Source organism: Paramisgurnus dabryanus, chromosome 7 (assembly GCF_030506205.2).
Source record: "Paramisgurnus dabryanus chromosome 7, PD_genome_1.1, whole genome shotgun sequence".
NCBI classification, from domain to species: domain Eukaryota; kingdom Metazoa; phylum Chordata; class Actinopteri; order Cypriniformes; family Cobitidae; genus Paramisgurnus; species Paramisgurnus dabryanus.
This window is the reverse complement of record NC_133343.1, coordinates 6,496,442-6,509,554: the sequence shown is the minus strand read 5'-3', so window position 1 is coordinate 6,509,554 and position 13,113 is coordinate 6,496,442. Positions and strand designations below refer to the sequence as shown.

At 36.4% G+C, this 13,113-nt stretch overlaps 2 protein-coding genes across 2 annotated transcripts; both read right to left on the bottom strand.

Moving 5' to 3' along the window:
- Positions 1 to 1,473: 1,473 nt before the first annotated feature.
- On the bottom strand, positions 1,474 to 2,938 carry LOC141282397 (uncharacterized). The gene has a single exon (XM_073815280.1). The coding sequence runs from the start codon at positions 2,861 to 2,863 to the stop codon at positions 2,111 to 2,113; it is 753 nt and encodes a 250-aa protein (XP_073671381.1). The 5' UTR covers positions 2,864 to 2,938; the 3' UTR covers positions 1,474 to 2,110.
- Positions 2,939 to 6,067: 3,129 nt separating this feature from the next.
- On the bottom strand, positions 6,068 to 7,461 carry LOC141282396 (uncharacterized). Its single transcript, XM_073815279.1, has one exon. The coding sequence runs from the start codon at positions 7,342 to 7,344 to the stop codon at positions 6,592 to 6,594; it is 753 nt and encodes a 250-aa protein (XP_073671380.1). The 5' UTR covers positions 7,345 to 7,461; the 3' UTR covers positions 6,068 to 6,591.
- Between the last annotated feature and the right edge of the window lie 5,652 nt (positions 7,462 to 13,113).

Below are 13,113 nucleotides of genomic sequence, written 5' to 3'. Positions count from 1 at the left end.
CTGTCTGACGCAGCCCCCGCTAGCTTAGCTTAGCACAAAGACTGGAAATGCATGGCTCCAGCTAGTATACTGCTCCCAATAAGTGACAAAATAACGCAAACATTTTCCTATTTATGTGTTGTGATTTGAATAGTCAAACCGTGTACAAATAACAAGGTGATATGAGACACAGCAATCTTTTAACAGTATACATACTGAGAACTATATTCTCTGAAGACGAAGCACTGCCGCATGGGCGGAGTGATCTGCTCGCAGCACACGAGAAGCCCCTGGTGAGGAGCAGAGAGTTCGGTCAGAGTTGTGCAAATCACTCCGCCCATGCGGCAGTGCTTCGTCTTCAGAGAATATAGTTCTCAGTATGTATACTGTTAAAAGATCGCTGTGTCTCATATCACCTTGTTATTTGTACACGGTTTGACTATTCAAATCACAACACATAAATAGGAAAATGATCGCGTTATTTTGTCACTTATTGGGAGCAGTATACTAGCTGGAGGCATGCATTTCCAGTCTTTGTGCTAAGCTAAGCTAGCGGGGGCTGCGTCAGACAGAGTTACAGCACGCACGGAGATGAGAGAGGTATGTATGGACTTATCTAACTCTGGGGGATACGGTGAATAAGCTAAATTCCCAAAATGTGGGCGTGTTCCTTTAATGTGGATACATATTGAGGTCCCCATGAGGAAACAACCTTATACATAAAAAAGAATGTATAGAGTAGTATAGTATAGTAAGAGATCAGTAACAAAATATTTTTTTAATTCATACTATGTTTAATGTAATATGATCTATATTGCATCTGTTGGAAATGTCAGATTGTCAGAAAGGAAAACCTTTTAGCAGTTATAATAATGCAGTTACTGTAATTTATTCATGTGTGACAAGAGTATGCAGCAAACCTCACAGCAAACCAACACAAACCTCAGTTTTTTGATAATTTTATGTATAAAAAAAATAATACTATATTGAATTTTTTATTTATTATAAATAAATGTAAACTGCTATAAAAATATATGTTTTTCACCTACAGACACTTTTGTAAAAAACTTTAAAGTGTCTTCTTTTAAAACCAAAACTTTTAAACGCGGCTGAAAATGCCTGGAGGATGCCGATTGCCAGCTGTTTTTTTTCAGCTGAGCCATAGCTTTATTCAGCCGAGCGCTTTAGTAGCTGTGATACTTGAGCTGTGAGCCGGTTGGTTGTTGTGATACTTGACCCGCCCCTCCTCTACTGTGATTGGATGGTTGTGCTAGAACTGACATTGACAAGCAGAGCTTTTCACCCAAAGTTGAATCTCTTTCAACTATCGACGCTCAGCCGAGCGCCGGTTTTCTGCATGAAAAAATGCTGGCTGCAGTATAGCGGGTTTTTTTCTGCTATGAAAATCAGCGTTTTTCCCACGCTTGGTGCTGAGCATTGAGAGTTGAGAGAGATTCAACTTTGGGTGAAAAGCTCCGCTCATCAATGTCAGTTCTCACACGACCATCCAATCACAGTGGAGGGGCAGGACAAGTATCACAACAACCAACTGGCTCACAGCTCAAGTATCACAGCTACCAAAGCGCTCGGCTGAAAAAACAGCTGGCAATCAGTGTCCTCCAGGCGTTTCAAGATTTTGGTGTGCACAACCCCTTAGGTTTCTAGACCAAAAAAAGACAGATTTATATTATTTTGAAGGTGTACATCACCTTTTCACCACCAAAGAATGCGCCAGTTAAAGGGTTAAGTATGTTTTTCAAGTAAGAAAGTCAAATATAATATTTCACATGTTTGTTTTTCACATTAATAAGAATGATCATGACATATACAAATCTAAACTTCTGTGTAATATAAAAGAGCTTTCGAAACCAATTTATTTTTAGTCTGCATCACCATAACTTGCATATATCTTTCTTCATTGTACCTCTTTTAAGAATAAGATAACAGTGGCAAAGCTCCTTTACATTAGTACTGACAAAGTAATCAATCGGTTTAGGAAAATAAAATTCAAGAAAAAGAATCAAATAAAACATTAACAACAAATGAACCACTAAATGCAGAATAGCAAAAAATAATAACTGTATTTAACAGCATTCACACAGCTACTTATGATCCGCGTCTATTTCATTTCTTACACCTGCTTCAGCAGAATCCCATACGGGCGGAGAGATTTCTCCACAATCTCCTTCTCTTTAACATCTGAGGTGCCTTCGGGAATCTCAATCAGCCAGTAGTCCTGTCTTTTACACACTTTCCTCATTTTTGGATTGATCCTGTTCTGCATGATGACTCTGTATTTCTTTCCATTGGTTTTGGATGTAAATTCCCTGCTGTAACCAGAAGCCTGATCGATGTCATATGTTGAATAGACTCCTCGTCCATATAGGTCTCTGGGACCTGCTCTGAAATAAGATCTCACAACCCCTTTAGCACCTTCAATGGTGGTTCCATGATAGGAGACGGGCCATTCACCAACCACTGAGTGACTCCTCCATCCATCCGTGCCCAGCCAGGTATTTCCATCAGGATACTTATCCAGGACTTTGAGAGCAAAACGGTACCATCCACATGGCCGTTTGTATGGCTCATCGCCACGCTCGCAAATTGACTTGTCATTACAGTATGTGAAATCATAATCATACTTTGGGTCAAAGAACTCATCCATGTCCACAACCAACTCCTTGCTTAGACCTCCATCGAAAAGTTCCACCACAGACTGCGGTAAAAACATTGATGCTAGACCCGTCATTAGTTTTCCAAAAAAGGCTGTAGCCAACAAATTCTCTACAGTGAGCTCATTATCATCTGACATTTCTTTGGATCCCGGCTTGATAGTAATGCCAAGAAGCGCAGAGAGTGCTTCCAGACAAATTTCCTCATCCATTGTGGATACACTTAATGTTGATCTGTTTCAACAGCCTAGAACAAGTCAAAAGTCTTTCTGCTCGACAATAGTGATGTTGTAAGCGAAAGCATTTCTGCTCTGCTTTATATAGAGGAGTAGTTTATGGTGGGATGGAAAGAGCTTAACCCAAGTATTTAAAAATAGCTACATGTATTAGAACCCCCCCATCATTCACTCTTCTTCAGCACGTTTAGGTAGGTAAGACACTGTTTGCGAAACTCTAAACACAAACGTCTAACCAAAAAACACATTTCACACTTGATTTGCAAAATGCTACTACAACACAGTTATCATCAAGTAAACACAACTCAAAACTGTTCACACTTTTTTCGAATGGTATTTTTTACAAATTGTATGGATTGGAAACGGTCTGAGAGGCAGAAGAAGAGTATGAGGAAGAGCAGGACACCAGAGACAATGCAATAGGCAACATTTTGCATTTGGATTGCTGATTTTTTACAAAATACAAGTGGTGCACACACATAAAAACTGACTATTACTCGCAATGCTTACTGTAAAGTATTCACTCTATTTAATAAACTAAACTTGTGATTACAGTAATAGGGATTTTTTTTACAGTATTTGTCAAGTGTGTAGTTATATACAATAAACATGTATTTTTCTGTAAGCAGATGTCCTGGATGTTGTGTTTTCCATTTTTTAAGGTAGTGTCTAATGGATGATCTGTAGTGTTTATATTATTGTGTATGGTTTGAAAAGGATTGTTCAACTTTGCTGTAAGAGTCAGGGGTTTTGTGAATTTAGCTTGAAAATTTGGATTTGTGTTTAAGGTTTTGAGAAAACGAGGGCTGGTTTTGAAAAATGTGTTCCAGCAATTCAGAAAAATGTAAGATGTGGGCAATGTCTATAAAAAATTACAGTTGTCCTAAACTGATCATAATTTTTTTTCCTTTGAGATTATCAATAAGGGTTTATTGCTGATGAGTTAAATCAGGTGTTTTAAAGGGGACATCTAAAACTTTCTGGAAGGGGGTACCCAAGGACCTGTATTGGGAGTAGCCTACCTATTTAGTACCTTGAGAGCAACACATGGGAGTTTGTATCCATTATTACCAGAAGTTGACTCATCAGTACAGTTTGTGAAAAAACAAAAAATAGAGGATTAACACATCAAAACTTTTCCAATAAAGACTTCAGATATGAAATACTGTATATTGACTTAATTCCTTTCAATATAAGCTTTAAATAAACATCAAGAAGAGGGGAAAGTGCCTGCAAAACAACCTTTTTTTTGTACACTAAAGGCAGTTAATGCTGATCTGACTCATAGCACCTCAAGTGATATCAGGTGATTCCCATAAACCATGTGATTACTGTTTATTTTAAAACTTAAAGTGAAACTAAGACTGTACCAAACATGGACTGTTCACACTCCTACCCTCAGGACGGTGATACAGGAGTGTAAATTCTAGGACTTCCAGACAAACTCCTTCTTCCCCTCAGCTATAAGACTCTTAAACAGCTAGTGGACCATTTATCTCAGAGAATAGTCGGTCCGGTTGTTTTATCTCATTTGAACATTGTAATGTTATTGCTGCTATTTCCACCACTGTATATTTGCTACTCATGTAGCCTCATCTCAGTTTTGTACATCTGTTAATATTATTGCTGCCATATTGTATTTGCACTTAAATTGCATGTTACTGCATTATTTTTTATTGCACATAAGTTAATACTGCGCATTTGCTTATACAGATTTTATGCAGCATAGTTTTTATATTATTATTATGTTTCTATGTACTTACTTTATGCATTTGTGTATAACCTAGGTATTCATTGTGGTCAGCAAAGAAAGAATTTCATTGCTCAGGGAAACCTGCTTTTCTAACTAAGCTATTTGATAATAAAACACTTTAAAATTGAAACCTCTTTATCTCTTATTTTAATCCTTACATTATAAAGCTTCATGCACTGATAAATGTAATTTATTGAAAATACTTCATAGTGTTTTGTCCTGCAGTCTTTTATTTTTTAAAGTTTAAATTGTACAACCTCTAAAAGGTTGTAATATTTTTATTACAGTACAACTTTATCAGTTTAAAAAAGAGTTTGGTGACACTTTACCATAAGGTTGTATTTGTTACTTAATGCATTAGTTAACAAAAACTAACAGGGAACAATACGTCTACAGCATTTATTAATATTAGTTTATGTTAATTTCAGCATTTACTGATAAATTTTTTAAACAGTTAACATCAATTAATGTACGATTCGATTAACTAACATGAAGATTCGTACTAGAAGAACTGACATTAAGTAAGGAACAATTGACGACGGGCCTGTCGAATTATTAGAAAAATAATGCATACCCAAGGTGGTGATGCGGCCACCCGCGAAGCGGCCGTTACACCTTGGGTGTGCATTATTTTTCAATAATTCAACGGCCCAGAGTCAATTATTTTGTTTATACCACGGTTACCACACCTCAATACATCGATCAAATGATATATTCAAAAGGATTCATCCGGTTTTTGTACTTAAATCGCTATTGTGACTAGGACAACTTCTTCCGCGTCTCATCCAACGCTCTTTTGCTTGATCCAAAACGTCATTTTAAAGCTGGCAACGGAGGCTTGAGCCGTTCATAGCATTAAAATGCAGTTATAAATGAAGTTATTAGAAAGAGAGCGAGAGCTACATTGACACAGAGAGAGAAAGAAAGAGAGAGAAAGAGAGAGAGAGAGAGAGAGAGAGAGAGAGAGAGAGAGAGAGAGAGAGATTGTGTGAACGAGGCTACCTCTGTGCGACTTCAAACAGCGCTGTTATTACCTCGGAAAATCGTCTGTCTTGTTTTTTTTTAGTCCGTTATTACAGTGAACTATGCGAAGTGATTTGAAACTGTAATGTGGTCAACAGCTGCCTGGAACTACGTTCGCCGTGCGTTTTCCAGAAAATAACTGCACACCTCAGAACGTTCACCAGCCAACCAGATTCAAGCATTCAACGGACCTGTAGTATAATAAAGGTTATATACATTTTGGAAAACTGTTGCTCATTGTTATTTCCTATTAGTTACAACACAATTATAACTTTATTGTAAAGTGTTACCCATAGCTTTACCGCAGATGTAAATACAGTTTACAATTACAATAAAATGGGGAAATATCTTATGAAATGATATTATGAAATATTTATTAAATGTAAACAAAACTCATAATCTTTAAAATATTTCAATGCATAGTTCAGCACAATCTTATGTTATATATTTATTTTTAAACAGCATATGTACCTTATGATTTTGTACAGTGACATACAATAGCCATTCACATTTACAATGTATAACAAAATAGACCTACAAGAAACAAAGTCAATATTTCACATCACTTAATAAAAAAAGATTATGAAATATAAAAATCTAAACGTCTGTGTAATATAAAAGAGTTTTTGAAACCGATTTATTACTGCATGACCATAACCTGCATATACAACCTATTACCAGATGCTACTAAGAATTCCTACATTGTATGTCTTTTAAAAGAAGATTACAGTGTCCTTAGGCAAAGCTCCTTTACATTAGTACTGACATAGTAATCAAAATGCATGCTTTTTCTTAAGAAAAATGAATATCAAGAAAAAATAATCAGATAAACATTAACAACAAATGAATCACTAAATGCAGGATAGAAAAAATAATAACTGCATTTAACAGCATTCACACAGCTTATGATCCGCATATATTTCATTTCTTACACCTGCTTCAGCAGAATCCCATACGGGCGGAGAGATTTCTCCACAATCTCCTTCTCTTTAGCAGCTGAGGTGCCTTCGGGAATCTCAATCAGCCAGTAGTCCTGTCTTTTACACACTTTCCTCATTTTTGGATTGATCCTGTTCTGCATGATGACTCTGTATTTCTTTCCATTGGTTTTGGATGTAAATTCCCTGCTGTAACCAGAAGCCTGATCGATGTCATATGTTGAATAGACTCCTCGTCCGTACAGTTGTCTGGGACCTGCAGTGTAATGAGATTTCACGATCCCTTTAGCATTTTCAATGGTGGTACCATGATAGGAGACGGGCCATTCACCAACCACTGAGTTACTCCTCCATCCATCCGTACCCAGCCAGGTATTTCCATCAGGATACTTATTCAGGACTTTGAGAGCAAAACGGTACCATCCACATGGCCGTTTGTATGGCTCATCGCCACGCTTGCAAATTGACATGTCCTTGCAGTATGTGAAATCATAATCATACTTTGGGTCAAAAAATTCATCCATGTCAACAAACAACTCCTTGCGTAGACCTCCGTCGAAAAGTCCCAGCACTGACTGTGGTAAAAAAGTTGATGCTAGACCCGTCATTAGTTTTCCGAAAAAGGCTGTAGACAATAAATTCTCTACATTGAGCTCATTATCATTTGACATTCCTTTGGATCCCGGCTTGATAGGAATTTCAAGAAGCGCAGAGAGCGCTTCCAGACAAATTTCCTTATCCATTGTGGATATAGTTAATTTTTATCTGTCTTAACAGCCTGGAACAAGTCAAAAGTATTTCAGCTCGACAATGGCAATGTTGTAAGCGAAAGCACTTTTGCTCTGCTTTATATTTGGCTACAGTTTGAACTTTGAAACAGGAAGTGGGTGTGCTGTTGTCAGTAGTGGTGCTTTCCAGGGGTGTAGTTTACTGCGGGATGGGAAGATGTTCCACCCACCTATTTAAACAATGATGAACATATACTTTAAAACACGTAAACCCTCCAATATCCATACAAAATCCACAATCTTAGTATTTTACATTTCTTAAATGTACTTGTTAAATAACTTTGATGAAACAAGTAGATCCTTTCTTTTCTTTTAACATCACATAGATTAAATGTTGAGAGAATGTTTTATGAACGTTCAGACTGTAGCATGCTTATCACTTGTTTTCAATGTGTTTTCCTTTAGCTAACAATGGCTAAGAATCTCAGTTGTAGTTTGTGATTTGGTTTTTAAATGGGCCTGTCACTTTTGTTCATGACAAATAGTTCTGGATACACAATCAGGGCCACATTACATCTGGAAATGCCTTAATAGGCTTTATGCCCAGCTGCACTACTTCATGAACTTCAGCCAGCTCCTTGTTTCCTGTCTTCCATTATTGGACAAACTGATTAATCCAGGTGTGCCTGACCTCAGTAGTCACAACAACAATAATCAGACACACCTGGATTAATCAGTTTTTCCAATAATGGCAGACAGGAAACAAGGAGCTGGCTGAAGTTCAGGAAGTAGGTCTGAACTTACAGTATTACAACCATTATTTTTAGATGATTTAAAAAATATTTCCTATAGAATTATTAAATTTTTTTAGATTATCATTATCAAAAATGATCATTACCGCAACATATTACAGTAAATATATGCATTTAAAAACTCATGTTTCGGTAATAAGAACTAAAAAGTTGTCTAGGTATATGACAAACATTTAACTTTTATCTGGAGAAAAAAATAAGAACTGCTTACCTGGTAGCCATCTTGAGTGTCACAGTCAATTATGTCTCGTCCAACGATTTTTTTTTTTGTGAAATGTTAGTTCCTTGAGGGCTTAAACAATGATTGAAAATTGTTATGGAGGATGAGAAAATTGGTCTTGGACACATTTATATTCCTTATTATTGTCTTTACATTTACCAATGATCATCAAATACCACATGTTTCTTTACTGTAAATGTTTATAGTATAACATGCACTGAAGTTTTTGATTTTTTAGATTTTTTAATTATAAATATTTCCATGTCAAAGAACCTAAATCCAGTCATGGACACATTGCGGTAATGAAAACTTTTCCCTTAAATATGGAAAAAATAACAAAATTGGTTTGTATGATGTCATTTGAAATCATGTGCAAAATAGTACATGAAGAGATGTTTGTAACTGTATGCTTGTTATTTTGATACTCTTACACTTTGCATTTACTTTTTCCTCATAAGTATAATTCTAATGCAAGAATCACCCATTTACTTTCACATTTAAGATGTGGACATGTCCTTAATGTCTATTTAAAAAGTATAGTTGTCCTTAGCTGATCATAATTTTTTATTATATGTAAGTGTTTATTGCATGTTTGAACCTATCGAAGACCATAAAGATTCTGTTACTTTTCTTTTGCAGTGAGAAGTATCACTGTAGGTAACACATGTTGTATAGTAGCTGCTATTTTAAGCCACAGCACATGGAAAGATCCACGTGAATGAAGGATGCATGGTTTCACTTTCATTCTTATGGTTGTTTTGTACAATGCATAGCAAGAAACATTTAAGATTCCAGAAAACCACGCAAATAAATATTTTTACAGCTTAATGAACAAAAGATTTATGGCTGCACAACCTTAGGATATCTGATGTTCAATAAACATCACATGGGTTGGGTGGCCTCAAGATGAACAGAAGCAGAAAGCTGATTTCTTTCTACTCTATAAATAGATGTTAATGTCACTTGAGCCTTGTATCTAGTGTGACCCCATAGGAAACCCTCTATGGATTGCACAAGTCTGGATCTACAGTATCTGTGTATCTGCCCCCTGACTGATCCTCAGCTCATGTGCAGAGGAACACAAGACAGCCGGTGAAACCTGTGATGTAATAAGAATCAAGAAGAGCACAGTGTCAGGATCTTAAAAGTGACGTCTGTGGTCTTGGTTCAGTTTGTAAGCCTAAGCTGGAACCTTGATGTACTGCGTGATGTAAAAATGTATATAAGTGAAAGTTTTATTAATAAAAAAACTTCAATTGGTTACACCTAAAAAGGAATTTATTTCAACTTATATTTTCTCAATTTGTGTGAAAAGTTTAAGTTGATAAAGCTTACATTTTTAGGCATTATAAAATAAAGACATTTTTCAACTTTTTTTGTGTTATCAGTTGAAGAAATGTATAGATCCAACGTTCACTTTTTACAGCGTATGTCTTCTGTTTGTCTGTGCAACACCAAAAAAGATTTTAGAATGAATGTTAGTGACTGGATTAAAGGGACATATCATAAAAATGGAATGGACGTTTCCATGTTTAAGTGCTATAATTAGGTCCCCAGTGCTTCTATCAACCTAGAAAATATGAAAAAGAACAACCCAGTAAATTAGTTTTGGTAAACCATTCTCTGCAAGCATGTGAAAAAAATAGGTAATTGAAATGTGTCTCCTCCTGTGATGTCAGAAGGGGATAATACCGCCCCTTAACTCTTTCCCCACCATTGCCAAGTTAACTCAAAAATTAAAAGAAAATGCTTCCCTGTCGATGACTAGTATTTCCGGCTTTCTGCAATAGCGCTATTATCCACCAGCAACTTATACAACTCGGAAATAACGCCTCACGTGAGAGAGTAAGGCCCTGTCCCAAATGGCACACTCCGGACTTGTGGACCTCCTCAGAGTCCACACTTTGATGACATCATGTAATGCAGACCTTAGGGACCCTTGACGTGAGTCCACAAGGGCGCACTGGAGTCGTATTTTGGGACAGACTCGAGCATCACGCCGGAAATAGGAAGATAATTTGTCCATCAGTGTGAACTCCTCCCGTCCATCTCTTTCACAAGGACTTCTGGGTTGGTAAAGTGCGCGAAGCCTGTTTTTTGAAAGCAGAGGGTCTGTTCCTTCATTTGATATATTGTATGTTTATATATTTTAAGAACATTTTCTGGATTTCCCTTTAACTGTTATTGGAAAAAAACATGGAAAATAAGACTTGTTTATCATTGTCACTTTCTAAAAAAGGCCTTTTCAACTTTAAAAAGAGAAATGTTGGATCTTAAAAACTTAATTTAATTTGTACTTAAATTTTGTTGAAAAAAGTTGAAAACCTAAATTTTTAGGTGTTACCAAATGAAGTATTTTTTAAGTGATACAACGTTTCACTTTTTACAGTGTGCACCTGACAGAAATATCTGCCCCAGGGTTATTAAACAGAGAATTGTTATTCTCTTAACTGGCTGCAGGTTTACCGACATACCTGTGGCACTTTATTACTAGTAATGCAATCTTATGTCAGTTAAAAAAATCTAGTTTTATAAATGCTTAAAACAGGCAGGCAAAAGTTATCAGACGTTTTTCACTATTAACTTTGTATGATTTCATACACATTAGCCATCTCATAATAAATGTATAAATTCTTGTGTTATTATGCATATACATATTGATGCCTTACACCTTTTTTTAGTGTACACCGCCACCAACTGGATCTTCAGCATTAAAACAAAATACTGTAAAGTATTTGTATTGTCAAGTATTATAGAAGCCAATTGGTACATACCAATGGGTGAACTATCCCTTTAATATTAACTTTTGTGAGGCCCTTTAGTTTCACATTTGCACTTTTATAATCATCTTTAATATTATAATTTTATTTAAAGGTTTCATAATATTTGATATAAACCAATAAAAGTGACAGAGGTAATGTTAAAATGAAAATATACAAGAGTGTATAACCGTTCATGTGCCACTGTAGTATAAACACAGTAATGATTAATTGTGTGAGCATTTGATATTTTTTTATTTTTCTATCGTTTCTTACTACATAATATATATTTTATGCATCGAAAATACATTTTGGTCCAAAATAAACACAATTTTTACTTTATTCAGCATTTGTCTTCTGTTGTGAAGCGCATGCGCGAGACTAAAGTCACATGACTGCAGTGACACAGATGACGTACGACGTGGCTGACGTGTTATCTGGTGCGCCCCAGCTGTTTTTTTGTTGTTTTTTTTGTGCGTCCGGGCTTTGTTTACAGTCTTAGGGAGACGCACGCTGTAAGTTTGAAAAAAATGTTACTTCTCAAACACGTGTAAGGATAAATAATAAAGTCATAATTTTTGATATTTTTGGACCAAAATGTATTTTCGATGCTTTAACACATTCTAAATGACAACCTGATGTCACATGGACTACTTTGATGATGTTTTTCTTAACTTTCTGTACATGGACAGTATACTGTACATAGATTTTCAATGAAGGGTCGACAAGCTCTCGGACTAAATATAAAACATCTTAAACTGTGTTTCGAAGATGAACGGAGGTCTTACGAGTTTGGAACGACAGGAGAGTCATTAATGACAATATTTTCATTTTTGGGTGAACTGTCCCTTTAAAGAAATAATGAAGCTCAACACAATCTAATAAGCACTGAACTATTTTTTACCAAATACCAATAAAAATATGAACAATCAATCTAACCATATGCCAGAAGTTTAACATCATAACAAATCTCAAAAATCAAATAAAGTCTCAGATCTCTTTTCAGAATCCCATACGGGCGAATTGATTTCACCACAATCTCAGTTTCTACACCAGCACTGGTGCACGGAGAAATCTCAATCAGCCAGTAACTTTTTTATCAGCCACTGTTCTCATTTGTGGATTGATCAGGGTACATATCCAGGACTTTGAGAGTGACGCCGTAGCATCGAAATGGATGCCTATATATGACTCATAACCACGTGTGAAAACTGACTTCTAAAATCATAGTCATACTTTGGGTGAAAGAAATCATGCCCGTCCACAAACAGCACCTTTCCGGGATATTTCTCGAAGACATGAGTAATTAAATTGGATACATCAAGTTTCCATCATCTTTGGCTTCCAGCTTTCACATAGTACCTGTAAGAGCAGAAACGGCCTCTAGAACAACATCTAGGTCCATAGTACACTTGATTGAGTTTTTACCTTTTACAGTATGTGGTTTTTACCAACGGCTGAAATTAAAGAGAAAATCTCTCTTTTCTTTAACAACTTGTAATAGTAAAACTGTCCTTACACGTTTGCATTAATATACAGTTAACCAAACATTGCCTTAAGATATAACAGATATTTTTGCGTGAATTGTTATCAAAACAGATATTAAGAAGATGGTGTCAGCTGTCCAAAGCCCCAAAAGGCTGCCCAGGATGATTGAAGCAGTGGGCAGAGCGGTCAGCACTCAGCCTGGGACTATTAACCGCATTATGAATAACAACATGGAAATGACAGGGATTTGAAAAAGCTGATGGACCAGAATGGACTTAAGAGAGTAGTCGTGTAAAGGAATGCGGCTACTCGCCCGAAGACCAAATAATTCCAATCTTATCTGCTTTCGGCCCCCCTAAACCAGCACTGGCCTCGGCCAAGGCCGCTGTTGGAACGACAACTCCCTGAAATGCTCTTGCGTTCCCTCTCCCATCTCCCACAGACACCTGCTGATTGTTGACCTGTTTGGACCTAATCAAGGTTGTCTCCATGGCAACTTTCTGTG